The sequence below is a fragment of the Struthio camelus genome, chromosome 16 (assembly GCF_040807025.1).
Source record: "Struthio camelus isolate bStrCam1 chromosome 16, bStrCam1.hap1, whole genome shotgun sequence".
Lineage (NCBI taxonomy): Eukaryota > Metazoa > Chordata > Aves > Struthioniformes > Struthionidae > Struthio > Struthio camelus.
Genome location: NC_090957.1, coordinates 17,598,094 through 17,615,894, shown reverse-complemented (window position 1 = coordinate 17,615,894; position 17,801 = coordinate 17,598,094). Strand labels below are relative to the sequence as shown.

General features: G+C 35.9%; 1 protein-coding gene across 8 annotated transcripts in view; it reads left to right on the top strand.

The window, feature by feature from the left end:
• The window catches only part of NCOR1 (nuclear receptor corepressor 1), a 76,942-nt gene that overhangs the window by 14,480 nt on the left and 44,661 nt on the right, over positions 1-17,801 (top strand). For all 8 annotated transcript variants that reach the window (XM_068910424.1, XM_068910421.1, XM_068910422.1 and 5 more), the window contains 12 exons: positions 901-1,078; positions 3,394-3,536; positions 5,725-5,920; positions 7,717-7,899; positions 9,882-9,995; positions 11,310-11,366; positions 12,164-12,216; positions 12,827-12,893; positions 13,764-13,936; positions 15,955-16,045; positions 16,584-16,762; positions 17,239-17,293. In XM_068910424.1, coding sequence (XP_068766525.1) covers positions 971-1,078; positions 3,394-3,536; positions 5,725-5,920; positions 7,717-7,899; positions 9,882-9,995; positions 11,310-11,366; positions 12,164-12,216; positions 12,827-12,893; positions 13,764-13,936; positions 15,955-16,045; positions 16,584-16,762; positions 17,239-17,293 — 1,419 coding nt within the window. In that variant the 5' untranslated portion in view covers positions 901-970. The remainder of the gene's footprint in view (positions 1-900; positions 1,079-3,393; positions 3,537-5,724; positions 5,921-7,716; positions 7,900-9,881; positions 9,996-11,309; positions 11,367-12,163; positions 12,217-12,826; positions 12,894-13,763; positions 13,937-15,954; positions 16,046-16,583; positions 16,763-17,238; positions 17,294-17,801) is intronic.

Below are 17,801 nucleotides of genomic sequence, written 5' to 3'. Positions count from 1 at the left end.
CAAAGTGTTGAAAGCACCAATGGGCACAATGTTTAGTCAGTGTCTTTTGATCTTCAGCAGATAGTGTTGGCAGCTGAAACTATATAAAGCTCCTTAGATGCTTGGACTTTGTTAGTGAAGTTGTCTGGAACTTTTCAGTATTTAAAAACTTCTCCCAGATCAGTGTACGTTTCAGTGCCCACTGTTAATCTGCAGCTGGGAATACAATAGGGCAAAGTAGGCATCAAATGTCAACTAAGCAGAATGTTTTAAGGCTTTATAGTGTATTTGATTGCTGGCATCCCATATGAGACAAACTGTGCTGTCAATGGAAATAGTATCTTTTGTCTGTGACTGCCTTTTCTACTAAGAACTACTTTTGTCAGGCTCCTGTTAGATGGTAGTAATGTTTTCAGGCCTGACTAATGCATCCTGGTTTAATGAGCTGTAGGTGGGTATTGAGTCAAGCAACCCTAAGACTGCCTGAATATGAAAGTACAAAACAATTCATAGAATCCAAAAACACCATAGAAGAAATGAAAGTGAACTTTGTTCTTTCATGTTGTGCTAAAGAAATTTACCGTAAATTGTATGTCCATCTACAGACTATTATAACCTCCTCAACATCTATTTAAGTGACCTACTTTTCTTTTAAAATCCTCCTAATTCAACTGGTAACTGGCAAAATGATGTATTCTGACAATATAATCCTCAAATCTTTGTGTAGACAATGCTGACATGTCTATTTTTGAGCCCATTTAAGACCTGTTAACATGTTTCAGACTAGAGTAACCTATTAAATAAATACATTAGGAAAAAGCTTTTACTGGTAATGGTTGTTTTGCTTAGGTGACTATGGCTGTAATGTATTGTGAGTACATCTGGTACTTCAGTGCTTATCAGTGATCTTTTTTCCTTTAGGCGGTTTCCTAGAAACATGATTGCTTGCTGGTCTTGATCTCACAGCTTTGTGAAGACTTCTTCTCTGATAATGTCAAGTTCGGGCTACCCTCCTAACCAAGGAGCATTCAGCACAGAACAGAGTCGTTATCCTACTCACTCTGTCCAGTACACCTTCCCTAGCACCCGACACCAGCAGGTAAGAAGTCATGAGGGTTACAGATTTAGCAGGAATAATTGAGATATTTTCTGTGCCACATGGAAGTTTTTAACAATTTAATGCAAGTCATGCATATTTGAAAAAAGTGCAGTTGCAGAGCAATATGCCCAGGTAAAAGTGACTGGGGAAATCTTTGTAACAATGTTCTTTATACCCTTTGAGTATGGCTCTTGCACTAAGGTTGATGTGTCTATTTATTGAAGCATATTGTGTGTTTGAATGTGAGGGTCTGACTGTGATGTAGCTTCTGGAAAGCATTATCTGTAGCAGTACAGTGTTCCCTGGTTCTTCTGAAGTATGGAATTGAAAAGATATAATTGCCTATTGAATTATCCTTTCCTGCAATGCAGTAGCTTAAAATTACTAAAATCCCTGACTATCGCTGACTGTGACTTTTGGCTTTCTAAATTCTTTTCCTGTTTTTTTTTTTCTTAGACTATTATTTAAAAAATGCTCTATAGGGTTGTGAAGGTACCCTAAGTAAAACCATATAGCTTATCAGCTTTGCAGTATTTCCTATTATTTAACACTTGGAAATCTATTGAAACTGGCAAAATGCTTTAGAAATTGGCCTGTCTTGAAGAGTGTATGTTGATAATCTTATCTCCTGGGTAGGCTGAATCTTTTTGATCCTTCCTCTACTTTTATTTTTAATGTTGAAAACTGAAATGTAAATAAGTGCTAAGAAGTCCAAAATGACAAAGGAAATGTGCCTATTGAGCAGAACTGCTGCCAGTGTTGTTTAGGAAAACAGTTATGGGTTTGGGCCTCCTCTTTTTCTTCTTTTTAATTTTTTTTGCTGAAAGCATTAGATTTCTTTTTTTCAAGTTTAAATCTGTATCTGTTCTTTGAGTTGGCTTATGACAGAGCCAACTGAGTTTTATAATTCTGTATTTTTTTCATAGGGAACTAATATAAGCCTCCTGTTTTAGCACCAGTTTCCTCTAGCTAGAATTAATTCAATAGTTCATAATTCTTTTAGTTTTGCATTAATTAATGTTTAATCATTGTACTAAATCTGGACAATGTAGATTTGATTGGATCCACATATATTGATAACAATAATTTTCCTAGAACATGCAAATAACCTGTCCACAATTAGTATACATTTAATATGAAAACAGTGTTCTGGGTGTAATGGTTCAAATCCTTTGAGGGACTGGACTCTTGGGATGCTTATTGGCACTGGATTTGGATGGGGGAATTAGTCTCCCATTAGGCTAGGGAGCTTTCCAGGAGGGAAAGAGGTAAACCCTTAGTCATCTTTCCTTCCTTTATGCGAGCAGTATTGGGCTAGGTTCTGGATATGCTGACGTAGCGCTTGGTAAAATCTGTGTGCAAAGTAGAGAACGTGAATCTGAAATGTAAAAACTTGTATCTCACCCTGAATGTTTGCTGAAGCAGCTTTATGAGTGCTTCCAGCTACTAGTGTTCTGCTAGCCAGGATTAGGAGAGTGGATTTCTAAGAATCTTATGCCTGGTCGTTTCTGCCGAGCATTTGTTCTGCCATCAGGCGCCCCGTGTGGCGTGGTAGGCTGTGAAGGACTGGCTGTTGGCTTTAGGAACAGCTCGGGTTTCCCATATTTTAATGAAATTCTGCTCCTGCTACAGATATGGTGGATCTGTTTTGTTCTACTTGCATGGTTGTGAAAGGAAATTTAAGAATTGGAACTTTTTGGCCTCCTCTGTATTTTTAAATAGGTTGTGAAAACTATAAAACTTCTGGATAATGACCTATTGCATGTCTTGTAGAGCTTGTCATCAATTAAGGCCAGCTGTGTATCTTTTTAAAAACAGTAGCCAAAGACTTGTATATGCAAATAAGTTGTCTTGTACTTCACTTTGTAAATTACACTGGTCAAGAAATTCATCTTATCTAACTTTCCTTTAGTGCTAATTATCGTGTCTGATATAAAAACGTCTTGAGATGTTAACAGAGGAAACTGCCGTGAGGGTTACAGAAACATATTCAAATTTTACCACTTTGGACTTGGGAGTGCAAAATTAATTTTAAAGGATATTATTTTAGATATCTAATGATGCCACCTTATGAATTTGCTAATATGTTAGGTGGAATTCCTAGTGAGGATAAATATTTACGCTCTTTAAAATTCGTTTGAAACGTAGAACCGCTATTTATAAACTTGGCGTTTGGGCCAGAGCAAGGCTTTGGTGATCTGGTCCAGATCTTTTTTTAAATATACTGAGAAATAATGATTCCATGAGACTAAGCATTTTTGATCCGGTCTTCTGCTGTTTTGTTCTTGTTGACATCAGAACTATGTTTTGTTTAGGAGTTTGCAGTTCCCGATTATCGTTCGTCTCACCTGGAGGTCAGTCAGGCAACTCAACTCTTGCAGCAGCAGCAGCAGCAACAGCAGCAGCAACTTCGGCGACGGCCTTCCTTGCTTTCTGAATTTCACCCAGGCTCTGACAGGTGAGGCTGCTATTTTTGAAATATGTTAAGAGGAATCTTCTGTGAGTCTATGCTTTCTACAAAGTTAATTTTAACTTGTAAATAGAAAGGCTTTTGAGTTCCACAGTTTTTTGCTAAGTACTTGACTTTATTAACCATGTTGCTTTGTTTTTTTAACTGTATTGGTCTCCTGTGTTTGGAAGTGTTGAAGAACTGCCTGGTTTTAAATCTGTTGCATAATTCCTCAGTCCCTTTGGCTTAACTAATATGTTTGTTTCAGAGGCAGGAGGTGACAGACTGCTTCACTTTTCCCCCCACCTCTCCTAACAACTATGTCAGCAAGCTTCTGAGAGTACAAGTGCATATTGCAAACTAATGTTAATATTATTTAGGCTAAAAGTGTGTAATGTTTGTATCTTTGGATAATTTCATCTAACTGAGTAGAAGCGACAAGTGCAAGAAACATTACAGTGTGCGTATTATCTGTCATATTTCCTAGATTACCCTGGGAAAAAATTTAGACTTGTGTATTCAACAGATGGTATCTGCATGGCTAGGTAGGTAGGAAACAGCAGAGCTAACTGGGTATTTCAGTTGTAATAAGTGTAAAGCGCTTAAACGTGGCACAAAGTATGACTTCTGAGCATAGAGGACTAGATCATACTATTTAGCCTTGTGGCAAGACACCTGACAATTTTTTAATCGTTTGTTATAAATATTGTTTTTGTCGGTCTGTTATACCATTCCTGCCTCTGTGGAAATACGTGCAACTGGTCTGTGTCCAGTAGGTTAATTGAGGACACACATAGTGGGCAACTGCAACTAGTCATGTGGTGTTGTAATTTAGTATCTGATTGGTAATGTCTTACTTCTCAGTATAATAGGTTGCTTTACAGTGGATATTGATGAATATTCAAATGTACATTAATGTTACTGTAAGGCTGATAGGTTCAAGAAGAATTTTAGCCCTTATTAAAGATTCACTTGACTATATATCTAAAGAAAATTGGATGTATGTTGAAACCAGAGTTAGAAATTAAAAATCCATTACAGATCATAGTAAGATTAACTGGATTATAATAAATTAGTAGGAATAAACCTCATCCCTAAATACAGGCAATGATTTGTGCACCTTGATTCTTTGTCGTATTGGTGTATTACTGTGTTGTGATGCACACACCTAATCAAGTCTTAATGTTTGCAACAACCTTCTTTCTTGGACTTGTAGTAAATAGTAGTAAATCTACTTGAAGTAACTTCATATGCTGTATTAGTGATAGCAGTTTATTCTGGCCATATGTCTGAGGTATCTGACTCTGAACATACGCCCGTGATGAATGTTATGTAAATAGTGGTCTAGCTTAAAAGCTTGTTAGAATATTCCCAGAAATAACTTCGTGATATTGAAATCTGGGGCTTGCGTATTGAGTCACATTTCATCACCAAAATGCCAGTAATGTTCTGTTTTAGTGCTGAGGAACAGAGTAGTTTTAGATGGTCTCAAAACTTTAGTTTGTAGCAGAAGTGAGTTCCCTTCCTGCCTTGTAAGATTGTAAAAGCCTATTCACTAATCCTGACAAAATATGATAAACCAAGGTCATCTTTTCAGTGATGCTTCATAAGAAGATGTTGAAGTATATAAGGTTGTTCTATGGCCATCTTGTGCGTTGCACTCTAAAGAAGCTACTGAGGCTGTGGTTCCCCTTTTTTATGAGAAGGGGGAGACTCATAGATGGGAACATTGACAGTTTCTGTTATACAGTGTCATTTGAGCGTAGATCAAGTTCCAAATAAACTCATGTCTCATTTCAAGCATTCTATGTATATTTAAAGTTTGACTGCAGACATGAAATAAGTGAGGTATTGTTGTCTTCTGTGTTCTGTGGAATGTAGTACTGTACCTCATGGATTTTTTTTTTTGATGTGTTGTTTGAATCAAAGCAGCAATAATAAGTTTCTTTAAGGTTTTGGAATGATAGGCATCCATTTAACAGTGTCCTTTAAGAGTCAAGTTAACTTTCTACTTTTCAATGTATTTTATCTATTGTATTTTTGAAGATCACACTTCAAAACACTTGCCTGCCGTACCGTTTAGAAGAAGATTTGCAAAATTGTGTTTCCTGTGGAATTTGAAAGGGTAGAGGTTCACAAAATATTTTTCTTGTATTTAAAGTGTGTATTTTAATAATTTCTCTCTTCTGTGTATAAGGCCTCAGGAAAGGAGAACTGGATATGAACAGCAATTTCATCCGGGTCCATCTCAGACAGATCATGATTCACTGGAATCTAAGCGACCACGTCTTGAGCAAGTTTCTGATTCCCATTTTCAGCGTGTCAGTGCAGCTACTGTCTTGCCTGTAGTACATCCTCTGCAGGAAGGGTTGAGATCTGCAGATATTAAGAAGGTAAAGAAATTTTCTATTGCAATACTGAAGGTGTAACTTCATATGTTGTGGTCAACTAATCAATTTTTTCAGTTGGGATGATTATTATATTTTTTTAATTGTTTGGGTTTATTCTTTAATCCCAGAAATGGAATTCTGCAGACTTTCAGAAACTGTTGTCATGTTACTTTTTTACAAACAAAAAAAAAAACAAGAAGAGAAATCTGACAGCTTAACCACAGTAAAGTGGAAGTCCTGTTCTGTGCTAGCTAGAGAAGAAGACTGAACTAGCAGCTGGAGCTCTGAGTTGCCACTATGCTCTTAAGTTGTTTAAACATCAACTGCAAAATGATGATGCTATAGCGCATGAAATATGTCTGCTTTTCAGTTCAAAACTTCTGGGAAATGAGTGCAAGTTTTCTGTTTGTTTTTGTTTTTTTTCTTCTCTAGTGAACGATCATGATACTCCCTTCCCCCCTCCCTTTTTAAAGTATCTGAAATATCTCTGTTTACATACAGAGATTACGTTAATTACACCTGTTACTGTCTTATTTGGGGTAAATCTCAAGCAATGTAGTTTAGTGTGGATATTCTCTGTTGTAAATACTGAATTTTGTTGAGTGCAATTTGTGTAGAGTGGACAAATGTCCACTTAAATATGTGAACTTCTTACACATGCACCCTCTCCCAAGGTGGGAGGAGGCATGACTACTGAAGGTGTGTATTAAATTTTTCAGATTCAGATTGCTGAAGAAGAAAACTGCCATGTGGCTTCAAAAGCTAACGGGCACCGGACTTTTAAAGTAGAATACTTGTCTTGCTTTGTACTTACGATTCCTTTTGTCAGCTGAATAAACTATGTATGAGATTAAGAAATCACATGCTAACATGATTTTACTTTATAACTTGCTCTGCTGCGTAGCAAAGATAAGATCAAAGTGGGCTGGAGATGCTACACAAATGCATGCAATGTTACCTTGTTTGCGTGTAACTGAATTTTTATCCAGGCACTACATATAGAAATCTACTGTCTCAATTTAGAAATACAGCCCAGTGTTATCTTAAGGAGAAGCAGAATTCAGATTCATCTTTCACTGAAGCTGGCTTGAATGGGGGATGTATATACCAAGCTAGTATTTGCCAGCTGGGGAGTGGTATAGCATAAAGGTATAAGGACATAAACAAAGACAAGGTACAACAATATTAGAACATGGAACGTGTTGAAACATGTTATTTGGAAACAGACGACAAAGCCTGATGAAAAACAAACTCAAATGAGTAGTGACCTGTCCTCTCTGAGTTTATGCAGGAAACCAGTCATCATTCCGAGAGAACTAAACATTTATAACCACCTATTACATACAAATAACTCCAGATATACTTTATCAGGCTAGTCATGGTTATGTTCAAGAATATCATCATCAATATATGTGCAGAGGATTGAGGAATGGCTCTAAAGTAACTCTCCCTTTAGAAATGAAAGTTACTATTTATGGTTATGAAGATGTGTTTTTAAAAGGGAGACATTTTGATCTTATTTTGGTTTCAAAGAAAATACTGAAATGTGCTGCTAATTATTTATAAAGCTGGACTTTGAATTTAGACTATTGTAAATGGGCTATCACTTAATTCTAAAATATATGAAATATACAAAACCCGAAATCTTAAATTTTATCTCTGTTAAAGAACTAGCTAAGTTACAGATAGCTGGAAATTCTTACTAATTCATGTGTGGATGCATACCAGTTTGATTACTGAACACTCTTTCACATGTTATCAATGTGACTTACTTCACTCAATTTCTTCTTTTATGAAAGGACCCAGCTTTTGGAGGAAAGCATGAGGGACCACCTTCTCCAATTTCTGGTCAACCTTGTGGGGAGGACCAGAATGCTTCACCTTCAAAGCTATCAAAGGAAGAATTGATACAGAGCATGGACCGTGTAGATCGTGAAATTGCGAAAGTTGAACAGCAAATCCTTAAACTGAAGAAAAAGCAAGTAAGCTTAGCAGATACTAATGTTATCTGCTGGGGAAAAAGGTGTGGAAAAACTTCAGTGGTGGTGGTGGTGAATTTTTTCATAACAAGCTAAATGACCAAGTTACGCAGTTTAGGTATACCATTATGTTAAAATGTTTAAATAGACTGGACACAATCTAGTCTTAAATATTTCTGAAAATATGAGAAGGCCACCTAGAAACAGCAGAAGGAGATGGAGTTATATTTTAAACTTTTATTAGACGACTAGTAAAACAAGGGCAATGTGATTACTATAGTTTCAACATGGAAGATGACTACTGGGGGAGGAAAGGCTATCATCTTTCCTCTTTCACAGTTGATGCAAGTGGAGAATCCCTTGTATCTCCCAAACCAGAGTTTGAACAAAAGGCCCCGGATCATCTGCTTTCACAAGGGGAAGAGATGGTAGCATGTGGAGTTAAGGACATCTTTGAGGAAAGTGTTAGTAGGAGGGGTGAGAGTAAGCAGAGAGAGTGGAGGACTAAAAGGGGAAATACACTCTTTTTTTTTTTTTTTTTTTTTTTTTTTTTTTTTTTAAGTACTGTCCTGGCTGTGCTTTGCCTCCAAGAACTAACTGCACTTCAGCCAATGTAAGCAAAGGTTGGCAGTAGTTGTTGCCTTCCCAATAGCTGCTGTGGCTAACTAAACCCACCTTTCAACCTAGGCATCTGTTATTCATTGGCTGTTTATACAAAAATAAAGTCCTGGCCCCCTTCTTCTGGTCTGACTTTCAAAGACCTGAGTAAAAGTGGTGCCAGGTTTAAGATTCACTGGTGGGAACTCTGTAGGAAATAAGAATTACACTATGGGATTTGTTAACCTGTAGGTCTAGGATAACAAATAAACAGCCACCTGGACTGCAAAAGTAGTAACTTTTTGTAGTTTGGAGCATTTGATTACTTCTGAATTGTAATAGCCTATAGGAAAAAAAAAAAAACCCTCTTAACTACCTGGGTATGTGTTAATGATGCTTGATTTTTGTTGTTGTTGTTTGTTTGTTTTTGTTTGCCTATTCACTTTTCCACCAAAACAGCAAGTACTTTTGATTATGCATATCTTCTGTGAAAGTTTATTTTTGCACATGTGTACTGTGATTTGTTTTCAACAAATTACAAAATTGAGTTGCTGTTGCTTTCAATAAATGTTTATTATGGCAATCTGCAAAAATTTTAGATCACGAATTCTTTCGTGGCAATATAGCAAATCCCAGCTAGTATCGTAAGACAGGATGGATCCCTTGCATCAAAGATTCCTTATTATATGTTTGTTGCTGGCATGAGTGAAGTGTATTTACAATTCAGAAATGGAGCTGTCACTGAAATAGATTTTTTTTTTTTGATGTGAAAGCAAATCACAGCAGTATAATAGCTAGGTAAATAAATACAAGATTTTTTGCTTGCTTGATGTGGTAATCTTGGAACTTCAATATATGTGGAGTGATTTATTTCTGATGTGAAGTATTTTTAGAATGATGTACTCTATGGATTGTTAGAAGGACTTTTGTAGCCTTGTTTAAAAAATAAGACAGCAGTAATAAAAAAAAAAAATGTAGCAGCTATTAGGACTTAAATATGTACAATGTAGACAAACAGCCCTGTGGATTACTTCCTCTGTGGGAAGGCAAATTTGATGTAACTGTTCTCCAAGCTCACTGTTTTTGTTGAAAGTTAAGTATTGATAAATTACGATGCCGTGATGGCTTTAAACGTCAAACATTTAAACAAGTCTGATTCAATGCAGGTGATTCTTGTAAATAGGATATTTGGTTTACTGATCATGCAAAAATAGTCTTGTTGTTATCCCTGTTGGCATTAAAACCATTTCATTCATTTCTTGCGAGTTAGAAAGAGAAATAACAGGCACTGCAAACTGTTGATCAGATGCATGTTTTATCTCTGGTGACTAATTACTGGTAAGGGTAACATGGTGCGGATGGCTGATTTTCTTTCTCTCGTCTCTTAGCAACAACTTGAAGAAGAAGCTGCTAAGCCTCCCGAGCCAGAGAGGCCTGTCTCCCCTCCTCCAGTGGAACAGAAACACCGCAGTATTGTCCAAATTATTTACGATGAAAATCGGGTAAGCCTGCTTTTTAAGTTGACTGGGTGTGGTTGTGAGTCTTATCCAAGGTGCGAAAATTCGTGATGTCTTAATTCACTCTTGTTGGGGGCAATTTTTGCTTCTCATGTTGTTTTATTGATTACTTGCCCTCCAAACCTGCTCCACTCCACTCCTTTAAATATTCATTTACTACTTTAAATGAAAGACGCTTGCATGACACTTTTATCCTTGGTCACAGGATCCTTTTATAAGCAGTCTAGGGAAACACATCTGTGGCTCTCATCCCTAGACCTCTGGATTGGGTTGTCTTTTTTTTTTTTTTTTTCATTTCAGGAATTTTTCTTGAAATCCTCTTTCTGCAGTTGTACTGGGGGACAGTCCCCTTTGCAGCTTTCATCTTCAAACTGGCAGTTTAGGATAATTCCTTTGAATATTCAACTTCAGTTGGCTAAAATTTGGTTGAAGTAATAGGTCTAGGGTTAAGTTCTGAATTGTTTGGAGACCAAACAAACCATTCTACCAGGGTAATATTATAGTATTCCCTTGATATATAATTATTTTGTACAGCTGTGAGTTCCAAAAAAATTCTCAGTTTTCAAGTTTGAAATAACATGTAGAGAAGTTAGAATTTGCAGAATACTTTCTAAAAATAATGGCTTTGTGGGTTTTTTTTTTTCCTGTATTTTTCTTTGTGGGCATCTATATCCTTAGGGCTAGCACATAGAACTTTTGTTAGGGAAGAAGCAAATTCAAATTAGTGTACTGGATCATCTCAGATAGCCTTGTCTGCTGACAAAGGGCTTTGGAAGATTATATAGGCTTGAAATGAACTTGTGAAAGCCAGCCAGCTTATCCAGTGCTACATCCGTTAGGGTCAGAATTACTTTGAGGTCTTCGCCTAGTGTGGGGGAAGGAGGACCTTTGACATTGTCCTTTGTATGTGTATGGGCACATTGATTCATGCTCCCAGACTTTGTGATCAGAGAATTTTCATGTCTCAATTCCATTTTTCAAAGCACTCCATAGTATTGGATACCTGTCTTCCTCTTAATTATTTGCAGTGTTACTTTTTAATGCCTGCTCTTTTTGAAACATGGAGAAGGTCAAGTCCTGCTTATACTATCTCTCAACTTAAATACATGGAGATCGAAGTAGTAACTGCAAAGTTCAGGTACAGGTTTCTTGATTTGCAGGGCAATATTGCAGAAATAGGTTAAGAAGGACATATATGGTCATGCAGGGGTTTAGCAGCTGGCCTAAGTGAAAGATTTCAAGTCTACTTTGGACTCACTAACTCCAACTGATTTCATGCAAAACAAATCTAATTTACAGAAAAAAGCAGAAGAAGCTCACAAGATTTTTGAAGGTCTTGGTCCAAAAGTTGAACTGGTAAGTTTTTACTTTGTTTTATTTTCGCTGTTGCCAGTGTTGCTTTTCCACATCTGTAATTCTGTTGTGGTAAACAGATGTAGTTGGACGATAATGTATAAAAGAACATTATATAGGAACTTAATCTTTTTGCTTGAGGGTGGGAAACTTCCCCCCCCCCCCTTTCCTATTTATATTACTTTTGAGCTCCTGTGCCTATCTATTTCTGAACTTAAGAGGAGTTTGAATATCTCAAGTATTAAGCAGTGGGATCTGGTAGTGTAGCTAGACATGAGAGAGTGTAGATTCAATATATGTGCAATGTTCTTCTATCCCTCTGTTACAAACAATGCATTTAAAAAGCATCTTTCAAATAAAAGATGCATTCATTTCTACATTCCTCTGTGATACTGCAGAACACCGAAGAATGCAATTAAGCTTGTGGAGCCTTATTTTCGTAAATATGTTAGCATGTCTTTAAACGCGCTGATAATTAGAGCTTGAGTGATCTAATTGGTTGTTTTAGTCTAACTTTTAAAATAAATCTGACTCTATCTGAGAAAGAACAGATTTGAAATAAGAAAAAATCTAACATTTGGTTAGATACATAAGAAGGTCTGTTTTTAAGTAATGAAATCTTTCCTTCAAGTGTTCAGTATTTAAAACTTTTTACTTTATCTAAAACTCAGATTGCTGTGTCTCACAGGCTAAGTACACTGTTGGCATAATATTTTAATATTATTAAACTTATTCCATATACTTTTAGAACTATATGCATTGAAAAGTACTAAATGTATTTTTTTAATCCAAAATTGTAGCCACTTTACAACCAACCATCAGACACAAAGGTCTACCATGAAAACATCAAAACGTAAGTGCTTAATATCTTGCCATTTAAGGTGTTTAGACTTAAACATTCACTGTTCTAAAACCAATTTTATGTTCTCTAATTGCTGTTATTTCAAAATATGACCTGTATATATACTCTAACCTTATTTAAAAACTTCCAGTCCATGTAATCTTCAAATTTTTATAGAGAACAATGCTGCAAGACATGAACTATGTATACTGACGGCAAAGGGAAAGAGTAACTTTTCAGCATAACTTAAAAACAAGTCATAAACCCTATTTTTAGGTTATTTTTTAAAAAAAATTTCAAGTTATTTTAAGCTCGATAAGGCTTACAGTCATTTTAGCATATTATCCCTCTAGCAGGGAGGAAGAATACCTAGTAGAAGCAGATGGAAACTTTTGTCTCTCTCTTGCTTATTCCAGCCATCTTCAAGAATATTCTTGCTCGGATAAAATACAGTATTAGTTTAATGACTGTTCCATTAGGAATTTTCTCTCCATTTTCCAGCTGAAAATGTGTATAATAATAAGCATCTGGCATCTAGAGTCCATACGTTTTTTTTTCTGTAGCTTTGAAGTTCTTGAATCTTGTTGTGCAGTTCACATTTTTCCCAATTTTTGTTTTCCAGAAACCAGGTGATGAGGAAAAAGCTAATACTATTTTTTAAAAGAAGAAATCATGCAAGAAAACAACGGGTAATGCTACCATGTTTTTGTAAAAAAGAGCTCATTGTTGGTTTTCTGTATGTATCCTTGACTTACATTCCCAAATGTATTATGTTAATCCAATTGATTAGAAAAATAAAGTTCTTAAACTAAAATTCCATTAGCTTATTTCTTGGGAAATAAAATGCAGCTTTTTTTTTTTTCTGCTTCTTTCTTTTTTTCTTAAGAGTATGAATGGAAGAGTTAAGGACTTTCGCTGGGTCTATCATGCCTGGCCTCTCTTTGAGCTTCTTTCCTTGTGTAATAGCTATAGTATATGAAAGAAAGTGGGACAGATCTCCAGTTCTGAAGTCTGACAGCATTTTTAATCAAATGCGTGTATGCTAATTACCGGTGTTAACTGACTTAGTGCTTTCTCTTACATGCTATTGTAACAAGTGGCATACAAAATCAAAAAGGTCTGAAAGAGCGTTTCATTATTAAGCAAAGCAGGTTAACTATCAAATTTGAAGATTCACCATGACAACATAATGAAATAGTTTCTTCTTAAGGTTCTAGTCTTTTTTTCGTAGAAATAGCTCCTGAATACTGAGGTTGGGGCATGTTACAATTATTCCGGTCCCATCCTGTTAAGTAAAAGCATAGATAAAGCCTGTTACCAGAAAATGTGAGATTTTTGGAAGACAGCAGTAATAATTAACCGAATACCACTGTGATGTGTCAAGAAAAGAATTAAGTGTGAAATAGTTGAAACTTAGGTGGATTTATGTCATCATCAAAATTAAAAGCCATTAGAGCAGGAAAATCTGTGTATTCATCCTCAAAGCCTGCTTCTGTTATGTATACTGATCACTTAGTGTATTTGTGTTTAACTCAAGGTGTACTTTTGGAATTCAACAGGAACAGAAAATCTGTCAACGTTATGATCAACTGATGGAGGCATGGGAGAAAAAAGTAGACAGGATAGAAAATAATCCACGCAGGAAAGCTAAGGAGAGCAAAACAAGAGAGTACTATGAAAAACAATTTCCAGAAATCCGGAAGCAAAGAGAGCAGCAAGAACGATTTCAAAGGTATTGCTATGTATTTCTAATATTCCTTTAAAATAATTCTTGCGACTTAATTTTAACAATTATTTCTAGCAAAAGCAGTTCAGCTTAGCAGTAAGTTTTACGTTCATCACCTTATTCCTGAAAAAGAGTATTAGTGTATCATATAGTACAAAATAAAGTCTTCCTTGACTCTGTAACTGAGTACGTTGTTTACTGCGTTTTATGGCACTGACCTCAAGTTTCACTTCACATCCTAAGGACCTTCATAACTGTCCTTCTTGTCTATCTACTATCTTACATCTCAGCCTTTTCTGTCCCTTACTGACAGCTTTGTCAGCAATGCTAGCCTCATCAGTTTGCCTTCTTCAGCTTCTTTATGGATACCCAAATTGTTCCCCCCCCATCCCTCACCTCTACAACTACCATCAAAACTCACGTTTGCGATGAAAATGGCTAAGGGTAGTTAGATTGTGATGCTCAGTGAGACTGTATGAATGAAGTTATTTAGGTGCATAAAGGGATTTTGTGGAGTTGGACTTAAGATAATTGGAGCATCAGCTTTGTATTGGCATGCTCATTTTTGGTCTACAAACTAATTTATACTTAATATTTTTCTGTCACGGTGTCTGTGTTAGTCCTTTGTTTCGTGATCCCTATATACATTGGACTACAAAGTCAAAAATCACTTGATTTTTTTTTTTTGATTAACAACTTCAGTGATCTTTTCTTGAACTTGCCATGTAGGTTTTATCCCAATTAATTTTGGTTTTGGAAATAGATAAGGTACTACAATTAAGTCCCTATTATTTTAATTTATCAGATATTTGTTAAAGGCAAACTGTACAAAGAATTTTAAGATGAATGAAATGCAATCCATTTGAGAATTCACTTTATCTACAGTACTGTAGGTAATGCTTTAAATAAGAATCAGGTCAAGTTTGATTCAGTTGTGTTCAAATCTGTTTATCTAAGTCTCTGTCTTTGAAATGACTTTAATACACCTTTGAGAGTTCAAGCCCAATAAAGATTTTATCTCATTATCTCTTCTAACCATCTGTCTAAATCCTGTTACTTCAGAAAACATGAGAAAAGCAAATAGTTGGCAATATATCATGAAGGCTACCAGAGCTGGCTTCTGTGGATCAAGAGAAGAGAAGTAACCTGTTAAAATGGAAACAGCATTCCTATCTATAAGAAACACTTACTTTAAGACTATTTCGTGTGTTTATAATTGTATGCTACTTGGGAAGGGTCCCTGTTTGTGACGTTTGCATTAGCTAGTGCAATGGGACCTTTGGCTGTAGCTGTGCTTGTCATGGTATTGCCATGTAAATGCTAAGGGTTTTTGTCAGATTTTATGCAAATTGTAACATTTTATGTAAAATCCTTGAGTAAAAGAAGACTCTGAAGATATTTTGTCTCTCTGTTTATCAGAGATTTTTCTCTCTGAATGACTTGTTAAGGACCCACACGCTGTAAGATATTATTATGATGTTCTGAAGTTTAAAGATCACGAGCTGAAATTCTTCCAAATTATTTCTCTCCTCATCAATTTGAAAGTTAAATTTTTTCCTTTGTTGAAATGAGTCTCTATGCTATATTGGTAACTTGACCAAACTTCTGTCCATGAAAAAATAAACCAAGGAGACTGTCTTACATTGTCAGTTGTATTAAGAACAACAATTTTGTGCCACTGATGAACGTTTCTCATACGTTAGTAGAAGTATATTAATGTCTCCAAAACAACTGCTTGCAGTGGAATCGGTGGTAACGCTCCTTTTGTTGTTGACTCATGCACACTCTCCTTGCTGAGCCTTGCAATTTCACCTGTAAGACTGGGAAGTTATTTAAAATTGCAGTATGTAAACTAAGTTTGTATTCTGTGACTACTTAAGAGAGAACAGTCCTACTTAACTGATTTGGGAGGCAGGCAACACTATTTTAAAGACTTCTGAAGGTTGTCATTGTTGTGTACAAAATCTGAAAATATAGCTATTTCTCACTTTATCTTTGCTGTTTCTTTTTTCCCCTAATTTTAGAGTTGGTCAAAGAGGGGCTGGTCTTTCAGCAACTATTGCTAGAAGTGAACATGAGATTTCTGAAATCATTGATGGACTTTCTGAGCAGGAGGTGAGACTATTGTCTATACTTTGATATAGAAACACACAAATGACTCGATATCCTTTTTCAGGTGATGAAAGGCCTCTTTTAGAGGGTTTGCTTTTTTTGATGAGACAAAGTTGTGGGTTTTTTTTTTTTGTTTGTTTTGGGCTGATTTGAGAGACTCTGTGTGAACTTTGTCCTGAAACAGGTCTAACGTGCATTTCTTTTAAGGGTTATATCTGCTACGTTTTTCTGGTGTGCTCCTTGCACACTTGCTGTAATCTAGTTTTTATTACAGCTCTAAGAAGCATGTGAAAACTCTCCCTTTCTAAAGCCCTGGACTATTTCAATTTTTCATAATATGTGTCACTTTCTTTTAGTTGATTGTGTAAATGTTCATTGGGATAGTAACAAACTTCTAGAAGAGTTAAGAAATGGTCAAAAAGATGTTTCAAATCAGCAGTAAACGTGTGTGGTGGTGATGCGAAGGGTTATTTTAATTCAAGAACTATAAACGTTAGCAACTTTCCTTATTATTTGCTTTCTCTTTATTCTTTTCCTGCAGAACAATGAAAAACAAATGCGTCAACTCTCTGTCATTCCTCCCATGATGTTTGATGCAGAACAAAGACGAGTAAAGTTTATTAATATGAATGGTCTGATGGAGGATCCCATGAAAGTTTATAAAGACAGACAGTTCATGAATGTCTGGACCGACCATGAGAAAGAGATTTTTAAGGAAAAGTAATGGGCTTTCTTATCTCTTACTTCTATTATATTGCAAACAACAGATAAACACCTAAGCCCATAGTAAACATCAGTTAAATTGGAAGTGCTGACATTTTTATACAGTAATATTTGATAACATTCTCAGTTGGATGAATTAAATACTGCAAAAGTTTTAGACTTCTGCATTTGTTTTTCGGCTGAGTAGACTGCACTTGCATTTAATCCTTAGACAGGAAGTTCTCTGAAGTGCTTCGTTTTCTAATATGGTTAAAATGAGAAGAGCAGGTGTACCTTCTCATTATAATAATAAGTAGCTAGTTTTAAGTGTTTAGATAGTTTTAAATGTGCATAATTGAAAACTAGCCTTTTTAGTCTAACTTCAGTTGTGGAAATCAAAGGCTTGCTGATGGAACAGATTGTTTGAAAGACTGCTTTGCTGCTTTTATCATGAATTATATTGTCAAACTGAAATAATTTCTGATTTATAAAAGGTTTGTCCAACATCCCAAGAACTTTGGTCTTATTGCTTCCTACCTGGAACGAAAGGTAAGACCTTTTTTAATATAACTAGAGCCTAGGGTGGGATCCCTAACTTTCCAAATGTAAGTCACTTATCCCAGCAACATTTTTTCTTCTCGAAAAAATTTGTAATTCCAGAAAAAGCTACTGCCTTGACAGGATGCAATAATACTTGATCAGTAGCACAATTGGTGCATGTATACATCTGACAAGACTTAGTAAAATGGCACTTCTGACAGCAGTTAAAGAAATAGCACTTTATGTAGTTGTGATGTTATTTTCTTTCTGAAGCAGGTAAGCTGCTTTAACCATCTCACTGTTTAGATAATGATACGATTGGCTCTGCTGAGCCACTGTGCTAACTCTAAGGAAACTTACCTGCACTTTTCAAGTCAATGGGATCCTACTGCTGGCTGAATCAGAGCTGATTTTACAGAGCTGGTGTAAAAAGTGTTTGAGAATTAAGATTTGTTCAGATTTATGATAGAGCTTCATGGATACTTATGGCTGTTATGGTCAACAGAAGGTTTCACAC